At 42.2% G+C, this 21,429-nt stretch overlaps 1 protein-coding gene across 1 annotated transcript in view; it reads left to right on the top strand.

The window, feature by feature from the left end:
• Positions 1–10,635: 10,635 nt before the first annotated feature.
• The window catches only part of LOC147898885 (uncharacterized), a 37,792-nt gene continuing 26,998 nt past the window's right edge, over positions 10,636–21,429 (top strand). Inside the window, exon 1 of the mRNA XM_087378949.1 lies at positions 10,636–10,935. Coding sequence (XP_087235075.1) covers positions 10,830–10,935 — 106 coding nt within the window. The 5' untranslated portion in view covers positions 10,636–10,829. The remainder of the gene's footprint in view (positions 10,936–21,429) is intronic.

Raw genomic sequence — 21,429 nt, 5'->3', positions numbered from 1 at the left:
ATGAAGTAAATGTGTTGGTATTTGTAGGAAAGACTTTACTGTGAAGCAACTAAGTGATCATATAAAAAGCATAACTTATAATTGCTTTCATCGTGCAAAAACAACATACAACATTTGCAACTATTAAATAAAACTTCTTTATCAAATGACAACATGTTCCAATATTGAATTTTTATTCATAAAATATTCAGGAGTACAAAGGTTTCATAACCAATTTTTCTCTTTGTAAGAGACAGAACAGCGGGAATATTAAAAAACTGCAAAAAGGAGAGAAGTTTGAAGTTGAAATGTTGGGGGTTACTATCTATACCTACCTAAGCAACGACTTCAGAAAACACACAATACTTTAATAACATGAAAAGAAAAGGACATCTACAGCTGCAGAGAAACACTATTGTGAGACTGCACCACTATACTTTAAAATGGTGAGAGCACATGAAGCCACACAGACATTACACAGAAGCTCACACTCGACATCAAAGTAGAGATGGTACATCGTACGAACATAGAAGATTTAACAGCTATCATCCATCATCCTTTTCTATAATGGAAGTGGCCATTAACTACATCTTAATCAACTGCCTATTATAAAAGCATAAACACATAATATAGGAGATCTCGTCATCCTTATTCTACAATACAGCTAGCAATTAACTACATCTTTAAAACCAAATTTCCAAATATTGCCCAGCTCATAAGCTGGTAAGGCGGCCCAACATGCAGCCAAGGATTCGTTGGAGAACCGCCCCAAATTTTAACAGTATAGGCCCATAGAATGGAGCACCATACCTGTCATGGCACCACACCAGCAAAAAGTGTCGAAATACACCACCCCACACACTAAAAATGACAACAATGGGGAACACAGAAATCAACGAGACGCTCGCTAGATTATGCCTCCTTACTGCTGCTGATAGCATCTGGGTTCAAATCCAATAGGATCAATAGAGCGGGAGAGATAAGAGAAGCCATTGCCAATAGTGGGAGAGATAATAGAAGCCGTCACTAGCATCAAAAGAGTAGGAGAGAGAGGACAAGCAGCCACCGTGTCGAGAGGGGGATGATAAGCAAAGAAGAAAGCCGCGTGAGAAGGTTGAGAGCAAGAGGAGTGAAGAGGAGAGGGCCGAATGCAAGAAGGTGGTCTACTACAGAAGCCGGCAAGAAGGGAAGAGAAGATGAAGAGGAGCTCCCGATAGAGAGACGCTGCCACACAGGTGAGGAAAACAAGATACAACAATACGCATGCAACAATACCTTATAACAACCTAAACCTAACTTACATTAATCACAACTAACTAACTAAACCTAACTCACAGTAACCACAACTAACTCTCTAACTTGGTCAAATGACCAAATGAACTAACTCTCTAACTATGGACCTTGCTACAACCATACAGGGTGCTGTTTATATAGAAATCTATCCCAACGCACACTACATTAATAACTCATTGGGCATTGCGAGACGATAATAATTCGGCATGCTTGGAGATGTTATCCCAACACCCTCCCAAAAAATCTTGATACATTTATGATGGAAATAGGTTTCAAGCTAGGTATCCACCTCCTAAACGATATTTGACTGAAATGATTGAGGCCTTGTCCAAATCAAAGAAAGCCTTCATGCTAGTAGATCAAGAGGGGATATTAAAGAAAGTAGGATTATCTAGAGAGTCCATACTATGGAGGTTGTTTGATCTCTATGGTTTTATTTTATCACTTAGTATATGATGCAATGCATGCTTTGTCATTGAAAGTTTTAAGCAAATATATTACTTCACTCATGAGAGAATCAACCAATGAGACAAGAAGGGCAATAGACTTTGGTGTTGGTATAGTAACAAAGCTTGCTCCTTCACGATGATCTATTCGGTAGGTGGTCTTCAAGGATGTCAAGGCATAATATATCAAAAAAGTATTTTACAATGGTGAAATTTACAAGGTTGGAGATGTAGTAGTAAGAGTGGATGTAATTGACCCCGCAATAGAAAGTGTAGGCCATTAGAAGGCACGTATTATATTATTATCCTCTATACAATGGAATGGAGAGTACATGGTAATTTTTAGTGCAGAGTACTATAGGCAATGCATCACAATGGGAGGTACATGGTAATTTTTAGTGCAGAGTACTATAGGCAGTGCATTACAATGACAGATGATAAGGAGCACTTATTGGTAGATCCCATCACAGGAATGAGTGCATTACAAGCTCAACGTCTTCCATACAATTGGGATTGTATAAGACCCATAAGTTTATGCCATTTCCTATCAACAATAAAATTATTGCATATGAAACAAAGGATCTACTTCAAAGAGAAAGGTTATTAAAAATAGGAGAAATTGGTTGTGTGCCTTCTTGGTTGGAAAGACAAAGAGAAAGGTTATTAAAAATAGGAGAAATTGGTCGTGTGCCTTCTTGGTTGGAAAGAAATGATGTTGTGCTATCACGCATTGATGGCAGTTATAAGGATAGAAAAATCCTACATGCTTTTGATTAGACAAGTAAATTATGAAAGCAAGCAAATCAAGTTGGCATGGTTGAAACGTGATCGATCAGACACACAAAAACAAATGGAAGGTTGATAGTAGTGAAGAAAACTATTGGAGGGATTGGAATTGTTGCATCACAATTGTATCAAGTTGGATGGTTACTGTGGTAAGAAAATAGTAACACAATCTAATACTATCTTCCAATGGTTTGTAAATCATGAATAGTATCGTGACATTGTTTGATACTTTTGTATTTTACTATCTATTGGAGAATCCTTGTATCTTTTAATGGTATGGCAATCATGATCAATATCATGATATTGTTTGCTACTTTTGCATTTTACTTGAGGAGAAGTAAGTCTAATTCTTCTTTATTCATGACCTATGATACATCTTACTTAATTTGTTTTAAACAAAAACTCCAAATTTGTCCAAAATCAGTCGGTGACATAGCGCATTTCTATCCCCACAGGTCGACGGCTTAGCACTATCCTACTGATTGTCACCATAGCTGTATCTCGTCGGTCAAACTTCGTTGACCCATGGCCATAGTGCATATCCCCATGACCTAACTTCTAACCATGGTCTAACCCACCACCCTAATTAATGCGTGTCAGAGTTAACTATCTCGTTGGTCTGACAACCGTTGACTCATGGCCTTAGCGCTACCCCCATGACCATCACTATAATATTATCCCACCGATTGGTGCCTTCAGATATCCCACATGCTCGTGGCCATATTCATATCCCACCGACTAGTGCGTTAAGCTCATCCACATGACCGTTGCCGTCTTGCTACCCCCACGCCTGTGGCCATACTAGTATCCTATCGACCTCATTATCCCTCTGCACATAGTATTAGCTCATCCCTACGACCGTGGGAATACCACCTGCATCCCATCCCACCAACACATGGCACTACCTATCCTGCCGACTGGTGTGTTAAGCTATCCCTACGACCGTTGCCATAGCGCTATCCCTATGACTGTGGGGATACCTCTCGAGTAGTCCATAAGAAAATTATATAATTACAGTTGAGCCTGAGTGTGCCCGGTTAGAGGTCTCATACATGCACTTGCGATTCGAAAGAATTTTGTGCATGAAGATAGTGCTTCGAGCTACACTCAACCCACCTTTTGCCCTAGCTGGGGATTAGTCTGAACCGAAAGCTCGGTTCCACTATATAATAGTACCCCGACAGGAGGATCTATTTAGCTTCGACGAGATGGAGAGCTTGGATGAGGTGATGCAAGACCCCTCCGGTCCAAGGGCTTTCGAGGCCCCCTTCATTAGTGTGGCCTCTCCCAACTCTCCTACTCCTTCAGTAGCATCCAGGCTAAGGGATACCTTCTCCAACATGTTTGTATGTTTAGGTCAAACAGATTCAGCATACAAGGAGAACCCCTTTGCCGGCATGTTAGTGGGAAGGGAAGGTTAGCACAACGAGCTCCTGAAACGCAAACAGGGACTGAAACCACCTTTCTGGACCCAGGACCCTCCTCCTTTGCAAGGCCCCCTCGATGGGAGTGCCTAGATGATGAAGACCCATGGATGAGGGACTTTCATGAACAAGCTCCATTATCGTTGCCCATACTGGGTCCTCAACCTTCCCTACCTCGTATAGCCCCCATCAATCAAGTAGTGGTAGAGGAAGCACCCAATGATTGGGTGGAGATGGATCTAGACCACGGACCCCTCGACTACTATTATGAGCAAGGAAGTGGCACCCTAAGTCACTACCTCCTGCAAGAGGATCAGCAAGTCCCCGTGTTCTAGATCGCTCCCTTGAATGCAAGGGCTAGAGACCTAAACTCTGTTTCTCAAAGGCCACCAATCCAATGCAATACCTGCTAGGGCCCACATAGGGAAAGTGAGTGACCCTACAAAGGTACTTCAAACCCTTCTTTGTCATGCTTCAAGTGTCAGGGCCTGCATTTCTTAAAGGACTGCCCCTATAGGGATCTTACCCCAGCCGCTTCTCCCACGACAAGCCCTACACCCTTGTGTGTTGGGTGTGAAATCGAGCATTTGTTCAAGGACTATCCCTTGAAAAGACCAGCAACCCCAGTCACCCCGCCTAAGAGTACCAGCCTTAATTTGCTCAGTATTGAACAAGGCCAAGTGGCCGCAATACACTTAAAAGTCATCACAAGGATGCAGGCCAAAGCCATAGGTAGGGCAATGAGGAAACATGCAAGAAAGGATAAAGAGCCCCTACTGCAAGGCCCTGAGGTTTCTCAACATCTGCAGACCCAGTTTAAGAAAGCCATACGGGTAGGTGATGGGTGTGACCAAGTGCTCATTCAAGACGGTTTTGAATAGGAGACAGCCACCCTCGCCACCTCCTCTACCTCAGGATGTGCTTCCACCTAGGGTGACCCAGAAGTACCTCCGAGCTTAGGTGTAAACAATCCAATGCAGGCCCAAGGCCTTGCACCCCCGCTCCCATACAAGGAAACCTATTCGGACCCTGTCCTAGAGAAACAATATGTAATGGAGGCTCAGAACTTGGTACGGGACTACCATGAAAAGTTCAAGCATAGGCTCAAGGCGAGTAGAGGGTTGAATACCATCCACCCAGCCCACCTGATTCGCCATCGAGGAGCAAAGGCGCTAAAAGTGTTCGAAAGGGTGGAAGAAGAGGACACTTTAGCTTCGATAAGTCAGAGGCTCCAGATCTGATGTAAAAAATGTTACAGGAGGACCTAGTATTGCAAAACCTATAGGAAGAAGGAGGCCTTTATGGTTTTGAGGGCCTGCTATTCATAGGAAGGGACTCCTCACAGTAGGAGGCCTTTACGGTTTCGAGGACTTGCTATCAGTAGGAGGGGACTCCTCACAAGAACCTTGCGATAGTGCCTGGTTGGCTGCCTTCCTCTTGATCGAGGTAAAGATGCTGATCACCTCCCTCTGGTTCCCATCAATAAGCTAGGCCAATACTTTGAAGGTGATGACAGGAACGCGGCTATCCCCATAACCTATCAGCACCAAAAGGTTGGTGCCATCTTGGATGGGGGTGCGGGAGTGAGTGTCTGTACTAAGGAATGTTGGGTGAAATGGAGAAAACTTGTGCTAAAGAAAACCCATCTGGTGGTGAAGCTGGCCGATGGCGAAACTGTAGAACCCTTGGGAGTCCTTATGGGTATTAACATCAAAGTATTCGGATTCATGTACCCCGTCAGGTTCATAGTCATGGACTTCACCCAGCAGCCCGGTTATGAAGCCATCCTAGGTAAACCCTTCTTACGAATGTCTGGGCTCATACACGACTAGCGTACCGATAACATCTATTGGTGGCATGAGGAACAAATCATGCGAGTGGACTTGTGCACCTACAAGGCCCACCCATTGTCAGGACACCTTTTCACCGTGGAGTCTGACACAACCGTCTGGACCACATCCCCGAAGCTGTTCCAATGCTGTGAGAGGGAAGAGGATGAAAAAGAGTCCAATGAATTTTGGTATGCACGTTTTCCCAAGCTGGATTTTTCTCGAAACTGGATGTACTCTCCTATGAGAATACAAGGATTGCATGGCCTAGAAATACACCGATATGAAAGGGGTACCTACTGAAGTTATGAAGCACATGATACCCATGATTAATGATGCTAGGTCGGTATGTCAACGTCCCTACCCTATGAATCCCAAGTACGCACTCATAGTGAGGGAGGAAATCCAAAAACTCATAGATGCAGGATTCATCTATGAGATTGAGCATACGGGCTAGGTGTCACCCATTGTGATAGTCCTAAAGAAGAATGGAAAAATTGGAGTATGCGTGGACTTGAAAAAAGTTAATGCCGCCACTAGCTATGACCACTACCCCTTGCCATTCATAGAACATGTCTTGGAAAGGGTAGCAAAAAAGAAAGCGTATAGCTTCTCGGGATACAACCAAGTGTCCTGGAAAGGGTAGCCGGAAAGGAAGCCTATAGCTTCCTGGACGGATTCTCAGAATACAACCAGGTGTCCATCGCCTCATAGGATCAATATAAAACAGCCTTCGCAATTGAGTGGGGTGTGTATGCCGCTAGAGTAATGATATTTGGGTTGACCAACGGATGATGATCATGGTCTTCAAGAAGTACTTGAGAGACTTTGTGGAAGTCTTCTCGGATGACATATACGTGAGCTCAACGTGGGATGATCACCTGAAATACCTAAGACTCGTCCTGGAAAAGTGCCAGTTGTATCGCATATCCCTGAATCCCCTTAAGTGCCAATTATGGGTCAAACATGGCGTAATTCTTGGCCACAGTGTCCCGGAATGGAATCTCCATGGACCACAACAAAATCAAACTCATCTTGGAACTACCACCCCCCAACAACGCCAAGGGAGTACAACAATTTACTGGCCACACGAGCTACTATAGAAGGTTCATCTTGTTCTACACGAACATAGCCCGCCCATTATACAAGCTGCTAGTATTCTTTGAGTGGAACGAGGAATGCCAGAAATCCATCGAAACCCTCAAACTAGCCTTGGCCACCACATTGGTGTTGAGAGCACTAGACTGGGATTTAATATTCCATGTTCCTATAGATGCTTCCAATTTTGCTATCAGGTGTATGCTAGCCCAACTAGGGGAGCATAACCTAGACTACCTAGTGTACTTTGCGAGTCGGCAACTGAATGAGGACGAGGTCAACTACACAACAACCGAGAGGGAGGGTTTGGCCATTATATGTAGTCAAGAAGTTCAGGCACTACTTGTTGGCCAACAAGTTCGTCTACCACCAAGCATCGTTATACTTGGTCAACAAGCCATGCATGACAGGATGCATCACCAGGTGGATGCTAATCCTCTTGGAGTTTGACTTCACAATCATTGTTCATAAAGGGAAAACCCATGTCCTAGCTGACCACCTATCGAGAATCCCAAACAGTGAAGCCCCGATGGGGGTCAAAGATGACCGCTTCCCTCTTCCTCATCGACATCATACTTGAATGGGGCACCGAGATCGGTCACTGCTTGGCCAATGGCCTACCCCTAGGCCAAGCCCTTAAGAAAGATAGAGCCTGCAAACTCATCAAGGATGCAGCTCCATATTAGTTAGTTGTAGGCCAACTATACTGCATGGGCAAAGATGGCATCATGCGTAGATGTGTGTGCGAGCATGAATACATCGAGGTGCTCGAAGAAGCCCACTCTAGAATTGTGGGAGGACATTTTGCCACCGCTCATGTTACAGCACATAAGGTGCTCCAAGCTAGCCTTTGGTGGCCGACTCTCTTTGGAGACGCACCCCAAAGGCTAGGCTGCTGAAGGGGGTGCAATTTGTGGCCACCTTGTAGGATGTTTTATAGGTCCAGAGGCGGTGATGCCAATGGAGTATGTAGTGCCTAGCCTCCGCCTTACCATCAAAGAAAGGCTCATTGAGAATGCCTTGGAAAAATGCTTAATTGACCTTGAAAAGCTAGACGAGACAAGGTTGCGTCTAGGCTACTGCCTCTAAGTGGAGAAAGACTGATGCAAAAAGTGGTCTTTGACCGCAACCTCAAGAACAAAGACCTCGTAGAGGGTGATCTAGCACTCCTTTACAGTGCCCGCAATACCAAGCGCAAGCTCAAGTACCGAGGTATAGCAAAACACAAAGGCCGAACAAGCATGCAAGGTTTGATGGATGGGACCATGAGAGCATTGGGATTCTGGGAAGCAAACAGCGGGAAACGAGGGACGAGGCGCAGAGTAGGGGCGAAAAGTGCAAGGCGAGTACGATTGGAATGGGAAGACTTAGTTGGAAGTTAGGACTTATATAGTAGGGGTAGATGGTAGTTGGGGAAGGGAGAGATAGGAAGGTGGGGAGGTGGACAAACAAGGGAGTTAGAACGGTAGGTAAAGCGGGTGAGTCAAGAGTCCGGGGAGTCGGGTCAGCACAAGCTAAGGAGGGGGATCAAAGAAGCACGTGGGGGGGGGGTAGGACTAGGACTATAGTTAATAAGCTTAAGTTTTAAATTAATAAAGGGTCATAAAATGAAAGGAACTCAAAAAATTAAAGGAAATTTAAAGTGAGGGGGGGAAAGAAGGAGAAGATTAATAAGGGAATTGAGAAATTAAGTAGATCATTAAGGAAAATAATTGAGAAAAAGAGAGAGAAAATAAAGGGGAAAATAAAGGAAAAAATTAAAAAGAAAGGAAAGAGTAAAAAAAAAGGGGAGAATAAAAAAGGAAATAGTAAAAAAGATTTAAAAAAACAAGGGAAAAAAAGGAAAATAGGAGAAGCTAAAAGAAAATAAGGAAAACTCAAGTGACGTCATTCCATCATCCATCATTGATGCTTTCACCTCTGATATGGAGCATATTACATCCTTGGACATAGTTTTCATCAGTAGTACAGATCAATAGATAAGTGTTCATGATACTCTAGCATCGGCTCAATGACGTCACATTGCAATACCCTTGGATCCATTGATCACCACCTCTTTCGATTAGCATATCATTCCTTATCATCATACGAGGACATTTATGCATCAGTGTAATCGTGCCCCAGTGCAATGGATATCATAAGGTTTAGGTTTGGATCCACAGCTTTAGATAAGTCACTACGCCAGCATTCAACACCTCCTTCACCTCAAGGACATCTTATGCATTTTAACTTTTATTTTAGGCTTCTAGGCCTTTACACTATCAGCTTCACCTTGAGCCTTTGACAGATGCTACATCCCATGTCGATGGACTTTTAGTCATTCACACATCAAATCACTTTCAGCTCATGACAGTCAAGCATACAGGTTCCTATACCTTGTCATTTGTACGGGCGTCTTCATTAGCAGAGCAGTGTATTATACTTGCACCTTTGGCCCCAGATTTTCAGCCCTTGGATCATCACTCTGTCCACACCGACTATGCGGTCTTCTTCGACCCTACATCATTTGACTGAGATTATAGTTCTACTGCTGCATACCTCACATATTGCTGTCAATTTTTTGGGGGTTGGTGACACTCTTATATGTCACAATCTACCGGATCACATCTTCATGGCTACATCGCCTAGTTTCACATTTGGATGTCTCTTCTACAGAGCAGCTGCACAATCCATGATGACACATGACATGTTCGGCATGTAGCCATACACACTGTTCTTGACGCAGTTATCTTTTGGGCATTACTTTTTGGATTTCCTTCAAAAGTGACGGATGACATACAACTTAAGAGGGGGAAATGCACATCTACGTGCAGGATCACATAAGTTGTACTCATTACGCTACATAGTCACTGTGCTCACACATGCACATACTACGCTGATTCTTTTCAGTTTTAGATGCTACCATATGCACTGAACGAAATCCACAAAAAGATCTTGTACATGCACCCTCTACTTACCTAGTGCAATTTAAGAGGGGGTTGTTAAGGATGGTGTAAATTGCACCATCTAGACAGGGCATTAAGGAAAAACCCTAACCCTAACCCTAAGGGGTTCTCATGTATATATTCAACGTAGCCTACCTCTCTCTCTCCCTCCCTCAATTCAGTTTTATCACTCACAATCCATCTCTTCTCCTCCACTCCCCTTAGCTTTTTTGACTTTATTAGATATCCATACTCTCTCTCTCTCTCTCTCTCTCTCTGTCTCCTCCTACCCAAAACTCTTTTATGCTCCTTGCTCCTATTCCTTAGCATCCATCTCTTCTCCTTGACTCCCCTAAGCTATTTTGACTTTTGTTAGATACCCCTTCTACTCATTGTTCTATGCTAACCTAGGCTTCCCTTCCCTACCAACCCTTTCTATAGCATTTACAGGCACATAGAGAAAAAATGCTAGCTACAAAATACCATCACATGGAAGTCTCAAGTTTAAGAAAATTTCTAGTGGATACTCTATCAATATTACCCAACTAAAAGCATAGTAATAAGCATCAATATTTCATGGAAGTCTCAAGTTTAAGAAATTCACTAGTAGTCTATCAATATCACCCAACTAAAGGGCTAAAACAATCTTAATCAATTTAACAACATGACGCTAATTATAAAGTATTATTGCAAACAACATAAACGTTTTTGATTTGCCAAGTTCCGTGTACCTTAAGGTCACAACATTAATGCAAGCTACTTTAATAAGCCTTTAGCCAAAAATTGTCTCGAACTAATCTCACAAAATATGCTGGAGTGTTTCCATTATTCGAGGCAAGAAAAAAAATGCTTGTGCAGTCCCGAAACCCTAAACCACTTGGGGATTACTGATGTGGCAACTCGAGTGCGTACGTGCTGTTTCTGCCCCTTGTTAAGACTCGCTTCACCCATCCATTGGGCGCTTGCAGGTTGCAAGCTTTTGTTCTCAACGAGGCGGCCATCAGCTAAGTACGCTCCTCTGCCTTCGATCGATCCTCCGGCTTTCTCACCATGGCGAGACGAGGCTTGATGGAACAGGACCTCAGCAAGCTGGACGTCACTCAGCTCACCCCTCTGTCCCCTGAAGTTATCTCACGACAAGCAACCATTAATATCGGTATGCCCGTCCGCTCTTGTCTCAGTACAGGATTCGGGCAGCCCTCCGTTATCCTGCGTTCAATGAGTTGGCTTGCCTGAAAGAACTCCTTGTAGAAGGCACCTACTCGTGATTGAAACTTGCTATTCGGCGAAATTTTCATGGTGTAGCATCGAAACGCGTGCTTTGCTGATATTTGAAGCAGATCTATTAACCCTAACTGTGGAGCTTCCACTGTACGTTTGAACGCGTCGTGGTTACACTTGCGTCCAATGTCTGGCGTACAGCATAAACCTCTTGAGTTGTCTTTTCGGCCAAATCTTTGGAGTCGTCTGCAGATAGAGGATGTATTGACAATTCTGTGCCTTATATGTCTGGTTGCAAAGATAGTCATCTTATAATGGTCACAATATGGGCTATTACAACTGTCCTTTACAGGCTGCAAGGTCCTTTCTTTGATAACTAATTTTCTACCATTTAGATGGTATCAAAATTATTTGGACAAGCAATGTTATGCAAGTAGGATGAGTATACTTCAAATAAAGACCAGATATATTCCAGGTGTCAGCCTTAGGTAGTGTTGGTATTACTTGGTTATTATGTGCCCTATTCATATATAATTGATAAGTCAATGTGAGCTTAATAGACACCTGATAGGCCAGGCCTTAAGCTGTGATGAGGCTGTCTAGTTAGTGCGTATCACAAAGAACTGCAGATGAATGAACAGTTTGTTGTATGCGAACTCCACCATAGGAAGGTACTTCTACCATAGTTGTGGGTGATCATGGGCATAGCATCTCAACAATTCCAGCAACTCTTTGTTTGCTGCCTCGCATTGTCCATCAAACTCTAGATGGTAAGATTATGAGAATTCTAGCTTTGTTCCCAAATTATCAAACAAGGCCTTCCAAAAGTTACTTGTAAACTTGCTGTCCCGGTCTGAAACAATTGACCCAGGAATCCCATGATGGACGAAAATATGCTTGAGAAAAAGTGCAGCTGCTTTTTTTGCTTTAAGAGTCTTCTTGCAAGGAATGAAATGAGCTTGCTTGCTAAGTCGATCAACTATTGTCCATATCATATGGTGTCCCTGTGGTGACTTAGGGAATCCGGAAATGAAATGCCTTAGAAATATGTTGCCATGGTGCTTTAGGAACAGGTAAGGGCTGAAGCAAGCCTTGGGGCTTTTGCTGATCATACTTGCTTTTTGACAAATTAGACAAGATATAACATACTTAAAGACATCCTTTCTCATTTGAGGTCAATAGAAATACCTTTCAAGTCGTCCGATGGTCGGAGACAGTCCTTTATAGCCAGCAAAGGGAGGACTATGGCATTCTTCAATCACTTTGGGTCTGAGGTCCCTTATTACACAGATTCGGTTCTGGTTCTCTTAGACTCGGGTCTATCTCTTCCTGTACTAAATCTTCCTCCATTCTTCCTCTTTTTTCTCAATTCTCTTCGCTAAGGGAATTATTTCTTTTAAAGTCTTTGGATCAAAACACTTAACTTTGTCACGGAGTGTTCCATTTAGGCCACTGAGATACTTCTATGCTTGTTACTCTGGTGCCTTCTCCTCGATTGTTTACACTTTTAGTAACAATGTCCAAAACCTATCGGTGTAGTCTTGAATAGATTCTCCTCCCTTTTGTCTAAAGTCATCCCATTTAAAAAGGATCTTTGTCTCAAAATCTGGAGATGGAAACTGCTCCTTTAATCGCTTTTTCAACTCTTCCCATGTCTTGGCCATTATCCCTTGCACTTCCTAAGTGTGGTGCCATAGGGCAGCTAACCCACTAAGAAGCAATGTAGCAAAATTTAACTTGGCACGTTCCGTGGTCTCCTTTCGTGCAAAGTACGTTTCCAAGCTCCTGATCCATCCAAGTAGTATCACGGCTTTTGATTCTCCTTCGTACTTCGTCATCTGTACATGATTCTCGCCAAGCTTGATCTTCTTTTTAAGTCGATGATGTCGCACCTCTGACTCCGAATCGGATGCCTCGGGTGACTCTCGAGCATGATGCTTCTTTGAAGTTCTCTGGGGTGACTCCTCTCGTACCTTATCTATTGGCTCCTCTAGTTCCTCATCATCATAATCTTCGAGCATATTCTCAATTCCTTTAAAGGCCAAAGGTTCTGGTCTTCGTACTTCCCTCTTGGGTTGATTCGTGGAGTTGTGGTTCTCGTCCCGTTCTTGTGCCTCTTGCTTGCCTTGGCTTGAGCCACCCTTGGTATTTTGCAGGGCTGCAAACCTTCGCTGAAAATCTGCTTCCATATCTGCCTTAAGAGAGATAATCATCTGTTAAAGCTCTTCCAATTTCTTATCTCTTCCCTCATCTCGGTTAGAGGGTGTTGTCTTCTTCTCCCTTTCTGTGGGCTTCGAATTCTGCTCTCTGTGGCTTATTGGCGACGGACTTCTTGACTGCAAGGGTTGCTGTCTTGGCTGTCCCGGCTTTTGATTTTCTTGTATTCACCATGATCACAGAAGGGTGAACACTGGCAAAGCTCAATCAAGCACACAAGGTTTTTTCTCTTTTGCTTGTGTTCCAGGGATAAAGGAGAAGGCTGAAGCTGTGCATGTGGCTATCTTCACCTAGAACTTTCCAGGGACTGCCAGTGGTTGCTTTCTTGAATCAGTCTCAGTCATATGTACATTTGAGCTCCATCTTTGGTAAAGCATCTTTGTAGAAGTCCTATACTTGAGTCTTCGTCTTGAACTCTGGGATTTTGTAGTGAGGCTAAGCAAATATAAAATACAACTGGGTTTACCCAGCTGGGGGGGGCACCCTCATTCTCCCTCAGTCGGGCATCGATGCATTTGTCTTCATCTCTTATTTTCTGTTGAGATGTGGATGAATATGGTGTGAATGCTTTTTAAGTTGTGGTATTAAGAAAATTTTAAAAATTCTAAGTTTATTAAGTTATTCGAATTGAAATCAGGCTTTTGAGTAAGCATGACTCTGACAGGTATCAGAGCCTTATAGTCCTTTTCAGTTGAAGAACTTGGTAACACTAAGGGTTTGGTCTTAGGTTATTCTAGGGAAACAGATAGGTGGTCAGAAAACCAGATTCATACAGCAGGCTGATTGTACATACAGTCAAGATGATGAGATAGAAGGTCTCTCATCCTTTGGCCTGGTAGATGAAAGGGGCAAAGAGGTCGCCTAGAACGGATGTAGAGCAGCAGGAAGGTAGGCTGGAGCAGCACCAGGTTAGGTGGATGAAGAGTAGAAAGGCTAGGAGTTAGGCATACGAGAGAGCAATCCATAGGAAAACCAGAAGGGTGGACAGGGCAGCAAAGGTAGAGTGCTAGGGCAGCAGCGTAGCAACGTGGAAGAGCCCTGGCAGCAGGCTGGGATAAGGTGTCCAGCAAGAGTGAGAGGAGACGGCAGTGGAGCAGTAGCAGCAGCTTGGAAGGCTATGGTGGCAAGGTGGGAGCTGTTGCGCTGCAAGAGGAAGAGGAGATGACCTAGCTGTGGAGGATTCGCTGAATGAATCTGTGGGGGTAGGCTAGGCCACTATTTTATAGGAGAGCTAGGGCTATTTTCTAAAAATAAGAAAGCTAAAAGTAGAAAAACTAAACTAGCTTTTTGGAAAAGCAAAAGCAGAAAAGCTAAAGTAGTTTTTTGGAAAAGCAAAAAGCAGAAAAGCTAATCTAGCTTTTTAGAAAAGCAACAAGGTGGCGATACCACTCTGGCCCTGCTTGGAACCTTCGCTTTCATCACTCACCATCTGCTATACCTCCTTGCATTAAGCTCAAAATTGATACTACAACATTCTCCACATCGGATTGCCCTTGTTATGGAGTTGTTCAAGTAATTGAGACCCAAGAATATGCGGCCACAATTGCCTTCGTACCGCTTGTTTGGATAGGAATAGAAGCATTGTGGCAACTGAAATCCACCCCTTTGATCTCTAAGAAGAAACTCTGCATTGTGAATTTGGGAATCCACAGAAGACATCAGGAGGGGAGGTCTATAATAGAAGTTGACTCACTAAACTAGTAGATCTACAACATAACAAACCCTGTCACATGTCATGTGAGAAAAAGAAGAGCTATAGAAGAAATCACGAGGCTCCGGCTTTCAAAATGTGAAACCTATTGAAGAAACCATTGCTCTCTCTCTCTCTCTCTCTCTCTCTCTCTCTCTCTCTCTCTCTCTCTCTCGGTCGCACCAAGCCAATAGGTAAAAAGCCTTTGAGCTGGTAGATTAACCAGTTTCCCTCCCCCCCTTTCATTTAAAAGTTGCAAATAACCATAGAAAACGGCGCCAACAGAAACTCCAGCATCACGATCACTGCTCTATGGCGAGCATTTTTGCGAGAAAGAAGAAAAGCAAGAAGCAAAACCTATTGTTGCAGAAGATGTGAATAAATGAATGCGTCTTTCTTGATAGTAACTATTCTAAGTCTTTGGGTAAGGTGGTAGCGAGGCACTTTCCCTTGTCCTCCACGATTGCTACTACTGTTGCTCTTGTTGCTCTTCTACTGCGTGCTGTGCAAGGTTAAGGGGGAAGGTACTAAGTACTTCCAATAAAAGAACTTGCTAAAACAAATTTAGTGAGCTCTGGGCTAGTTCCTATTTGGGTCAAACATTTCTAAGTACATCATTAACTTAAGACCTAACCCTAGTCCCCACTAACTCGGTCAACTTGACTGACTACTCACAGACCCCCACTTTCCCAAGCTAGCGCTTCCAAAAATCCACTCATCCCTAAGACCCTTTGGAGGGCCAAAAAGCTAAAAAACTAAACTAGCTTTTTAGAAAAGCATCAACTTTTGATGTCACTGGGTCTTTTTTCAATAAAAGTTTTTGAAAAATATAATGTCAAAGTATACACCTTGGAAAACTTCTCTTTTGAGGATTTGAATCTAAATAAGCTCCATTATATACAACTTAAAACTTCGTTGGATCGCTTCTTAAAAGTAAAAGCTTCCTTTCAAAGCAAAGAAGTCTATCTAAATAAGGAACTCTTGATTTGTATTTTTACTTCTCCCTCACTTGACAAGATAGGCTTAAACTCCATTTTGAAGTCTCCTGAAGTAATGGATTCTCTCCCTCATTTTGTGAGAAGAATTTGGAAGCATCCAGTAGTAGCTTGGAAGTATGTAAAAACTTTAGGACAAAAGGCTTTCAACTATGAAGAGATAGGTAAAAGGCTTTCAGAGCATTCAAAATCTTCTATCCTTAAAGAACCTTGTTGTTGTAAAAGTAAGAGATTCCAAAGTTTTATTGATGCTGATTTAGGACATGTAGTCACAGCTGATACCTCAATTTTGCTTTCTAGTAACCTAAGAGACCTTTTCATGAAAGGCACGAAATTTCAATTGTACTCTTTTAAAGAGTCTTGCCTTTTAAAAGCTATCGATAAGGGAATCTCAAAGTTTGTTTTGCAATTAGAAGAATGTTTAGGAGTTAAAAATATCTTATCAGAATGGAAAGGGAAGATTTTGAAGAAAGTTGCTTTGAAACTAGAAGAAGTCCATTCGGTTAATTGCTCAAAGAAAAGTAACCATCTTTCTAAAGAAGATGAAACTCTTCTTTGAAAATTCCATAGGAATTTTGTCATTTCTTACGTGAATAAATGTTCCAATAACTTTGTTTTTATTTGCAAAAAGTTTTACTTAGAATGTCTTTTGAGAGAAGTGAACTCGTCTGCCAAAACTTACGCCCCTGCCTTAGTTTCTTAAAAGGATTTGATCTCAAAACATTAGAGTTTTTACAAGTCTTCTGGGTTTGTTTGCAATCCAAGCATACCTTTCCTTTGTGCTGCTTGGAAGTTTCACAAAACTCCAAAAAAGCCAAGATTTATTGCAGCTGCTTGTGAGACTACTTTGACGGATGTCTCTAAATGGCTAAGCTACTGCTTCAAAGCCATGTAGCCTAGTGTCCATGAACTTTGGAGGGACTTATTAAAAGAGGCAGATGTCCCCTCACAATCAACTTGGATTTTAAATGACTCTGTAGGAGTGATTCCTGTTGTAAAATTTTTTAATTCCTCTCAAAGCATTCAGGAAAAAGAGTCTCCTATTCTCCTTCAAACCTATGATTTTACCACGCTTTACACAAAGATCGAGCTGGAAGACATTTAGTTTAGAATTAAAAAGCTAGTGGCTGAAGTTTTTAAGCTGAGATTTGACAAAGATAGATACAAAGTGCTAAAAGTTGAGAAAACAGCCTTATGCTTTGACTTTTTGTGGCTAAAAAATAAAGATCATGACATAGGTTTTAAAAAGTAAAGATACACAAAGGTAGTAAGTGTAGAAAATGTTTGCTCTTGGATAGATTTTCTTTTGGATAATCTTTACATCACAATAGGTGATTCTTTGTTTCAACAAGTTATAGGAATCCCCATGGGCACTAATTGTGTCGTCTTTTTAGTAAACTTTTATCTTTTCACTTATGAATTTGAGTTTATGCAACGCCTTATTTCTATCAATACCTACCCTATCATTTTACATAAGCTTAGTCAAGTTAGGAGTTTTATAGATGATTTATTTGTACCAGATGTTCCTAACTTTCAAGACTTTATGTACAAAGATGCTAGAGCTTTTGGAGAAGGAATCTATCCTCGTGACTCTTGTGAACTGAACTACACTTCAAGAGGGGATTCTTGGGTTTTCTTAGATCTTAGGATTAGAGGTTGATATATACGATAAATGTGAACAACCTGAATATAGTGGTTTACACATTATAAAAATGCCTCACATTGAAACATTTCTGATTTGGCAAAATATGGAGTCATTTCTTCCCAATTCCATAGATTTTCCCGCCTTTGTACAACTAAGGAGTCTTTTATCACTCAATGTAGTAATTTGATCACTTTACTATTACACAAGAGGTATAATCCAAGGAAAATAATGAAAAAAGTTCGCACATTCTTAGATATGAAGTCTTTTATCTATGGTGTATCGGCCTTAGGTATGTTTAGAATGATTGAACATAAGCTGAAAACAAAAAGCGGGGAGCTGAATAGCCCGTTTTTCTTTTAGTTTCAAAAGAGAGTTTGTTTGAGTATGCTTGTGCTTTCTAAGTTAGAAATGTATTTTTGCCTCTTTGTATAAACGATACATAAGTGTAAAGGGCCATTTAGCTTTTTTATGTTTTAAATAAGAGAGAGAGAGAGAGAGAGAGAGAGAGAGAGAGAGAGAGAGAGAGTTTCTAGTTTTTTGGAAGATTTTGTTTCTTGACTTGCTTGTTTATTTTTGCTTAGTCACCTGCTTCGTTTCTTCTTTATTTCTTGTTTTCATTCTCTTTTGTTTATTTGACGTATTTTAGTAAGCACTGGGTTTGCCCAAGAGACTCCGCGGGTCTTTAGAAACCCAGTATAGCTGCTTATGCTTGGGCATTGGTGACGACAGAAGTGTTGCTTTGCTTGCTAAGTATGTCTTCCTTTTGTTTTTCATAAAAGTTTTTGTTTACCTGTTTTTTCTTCTCTTTTATTTTCTTTGTAGATTTTTGATCTTTAGAACAACAAAAATTCTAAATTTGTATGATTGGACTTATTCTGGTCTTATATTATTATTATTATTATTATTTTACCCTTCACTAAGGTTAATTAACCTAGAGGCCTAGGACTCAATCAACCCTAGAATCTAGACAACTTGTTTCTAACTCTAGACAATTTAAAATTCTACCAGATTGAGACCATCTTTTAGCTCTCAAAACTAGATACTCAAGGACTGGGTTTTGAGATTGCTCCCAATGCACTAAGCTATGCGATCTAGATCAGTCCTCATTAACTAAGCATCATAGGCCAACACACCATGGCTCACCCCCAAGGCTGTTGAAGGTGTCAGGGAGAAATGGCCAGGTATGGAGAATCCTTGTGGATGTGCGAAGCGTCATCAGTCTCGTACGGCATGTCATCCATCTTCGGAATCCCCAAAGGGTGGTAGATACAATTACTGAGCAATTAACAGAAATCACAGCCACTGAGAAAATTTAGATTTACAGGAAAGAAACTTTGAACAACAATCCCAGAGCTAGATTGCCCTAGGGTTCACACTTGACACTGTATTGGCCCCAAAACGTGGCGCCTCTTGCGGTATTTCTTTAATATTATCAGAGAGATCAATTTTACAACAGAGCCATAATCTGGCCAATATTTGGTAGATCAATCACTCAATACTGTTAACAGAAACCTTGTGCAAAACCCTAGCAATCTAGGGTAGGACCTCAAGGCAAGCTCAAACAGATGAAGGGCATCAAGAACAATCACTGACAACTGCCCAGATCAATTGCGAACTGAAGAACAGCCAACCCTAATTGTCCCTGGGCATCTGGCAAGATCTTTGAACAGGGCAATAATTGAGAAGCTGCAAGAACATCGCCTGGCTGAAAATTGCGATTGCAAAGGTTGGCTCTTCTGATCAAGGAGAACACTGTCTGCCGCCCTTGGCTGGTCGAGGCTAGTAACAGGATGCTGAAATCTCAGCAAGACAGTCCCAAACTGATGTGAAGGAGTGGAAAACTCCTTCTGACAGGTGCAGCTGCAAACTGAAGCTCTCTGATGCAATGTACTGAAGACTGGCACCTCCAGATAACTCCAAACAGCAACGATTCAGATACTGGCAGTTTGAAAACTCCACGATCCACTCCAGACAGTCTCCCACAGCAGGAGCATGCAATTGGGGAAAGGATAGCAGAAAGGGAGCAGAAGCATGCGTCTGGGAGAGAAGATGATGGAAGTTGGCGACATAGATGAAGAGAGTTGTCCAAGATTGCCAGTAGAGAGAGAATGGCTGCGTGGAGGTCAGTAGAAGCGCTGCGTGGAGATCTGGAAGCTGGAAGTGTAAGGGAGCTGGAGCAAGGTGCCTGGAACTAGAGTGGGAGCTGTCCTGGAACAAATTGCACTATGGGAAGGAGAGCCTTGCCTGTTCTTTTAAACCTGTTGGGAAAGCACTGCTTTCTTGCTTGGCCAAAAATCACTTGCCCAAAATCACTTGTGCCATTTTGCCATGAAAAGCTCTGCTTTAATCCAAAGGGTTTTTGCCCCTTCTAACCACTTGCCCCTTGGCCCTAGGAATTAATTCACAATATTGGCCCTTGGCCCTAGGCATTAATACACAAGGTTAGCCTTTTAACCACTCTAGGGCTTAGGCTGTCACATGTAAAACCCTAGTAATGAAATTATTAGAATCTCATGCCCTTGTGACACGGCATGTTGGTAATTTAATACCAGGTGGAGGGTGATCCGGTAAGGTAGTCAATCGACTTGTAACTTCACTGGTGTGAAGTCCACCCCATGCGCTAGCTTCGTCATCCTGTCATTGAATGTGACTGATGGATACTGAAGATCCATGCCCATGTTGAAGATGATAGAGAACCAAACTGAAGATGGTGCATTACACCGAACGCGATTGGTCGCGTTGAAGGCGATAGATCGCACTGAAGGCAATAAGAGCTCTGAAGTCTGGAAAAAGGTCACATTGAAGGTGACAAGTGCTATAGTGAAGATCGCATGCATGGTGATCAGCCATAAAAAGAGAATACTCGAAGTTGTAGGATAGCATGTGCACATGGTAGCAAAAGATGATAGGCCAAGATGTGAATGCTGCAATCAGAACTCACATAGAAGAATATACATGTGTGATTGGTAATAAGAGATCTTAATAATGAAAAATAAAATAATGTGGCCAGAAGAAAGAACCATGGCACTACGGGGAGGCTAAATATTTGATTTACTAAAATTGACTTTCAAGCTAGCCCCAAGGCCAAATAAATGAAGCGCATGCATAACGAGCCTGACTTCAGTTTCAGAATTTCGTAGAAAGAAACAAGAATCATCTGCATAAGCCTGATTGACAAAAGGTGAGCCTCTTGGAAATTCAATGCCATGTAAAAAACAAGGTATCTATATACATCATCAGAGGGTGAGTAGTGATTGCAAAGAGAAGAGCACTCAAAGGACATCCTTGTTGCATAGAACGCCCTAAGGACCAAGGGGCATGAGAGAAAAGGCAACTTCTTGTGCCCTCTTCTTACAACCACATTTTGCATCTTTAGCCCAAAGCCCAAATGTCGCATAATTGCTACAATAAAGTCCCATTGGACAGTGTTAGATGCTTTTTCAATCTCTATCTGCATGATGAGAACATCTTGTTGAGTGTATTTGGTATATTCTATGCCAATATAAGCATTGGCAAGATTGTCCATAATTTGCCTGGCAAGGGACAAAACCATATTGTGCAGGATGCAATCCCATGCGATATACACAAAACCAACGTTTTAGAAATCAACTCGTACACCACAAGCACCAGTGTGATCGGACGCCAATCAAATAGAGATTGACAGAGGGGCTTCTTTGGAATCAAACGCAGTAAGCCCTTTTTCCAAGAAATAGGCAGGTGATCAAAGAGCCAAGCCATGTTAATCATGATCAAGAGAATCGGGGTTAGTTGATACCAAAATTCAGCAAAAAATTCAATTGTCAAGCCATCCCAACTTGGAGATTTAGAGCGCCCTAACTTGGAAAGCGCTGCTTTGAATTGTGCATCCTCGTGGGAGAGAAA

Source organism: Dipteris shenzhenensis, chromosome 9 (genome assembly GCF_047967505.1).
Source record: "Dipteris shenzhenensis isolate YYH24624 ecotype China chromosome 9, Dip_SZ_1.0, whole genome shotgun sequence".
In the NCBI taxonomy this organism is placed as follows: domain Eukaryota; kingdom Viridiplantae; phylum Streptophyta; class Polypodiopsida; order Gleicheniales; family Dipteridaceae; genus Dipteris; species Dipteris shenzhenensis.
The sequence above is the reverse complement of the archived record's forward strand: the minus strand, read 5'-3'. Positions and strand labels throughout refer to the sequence as shown.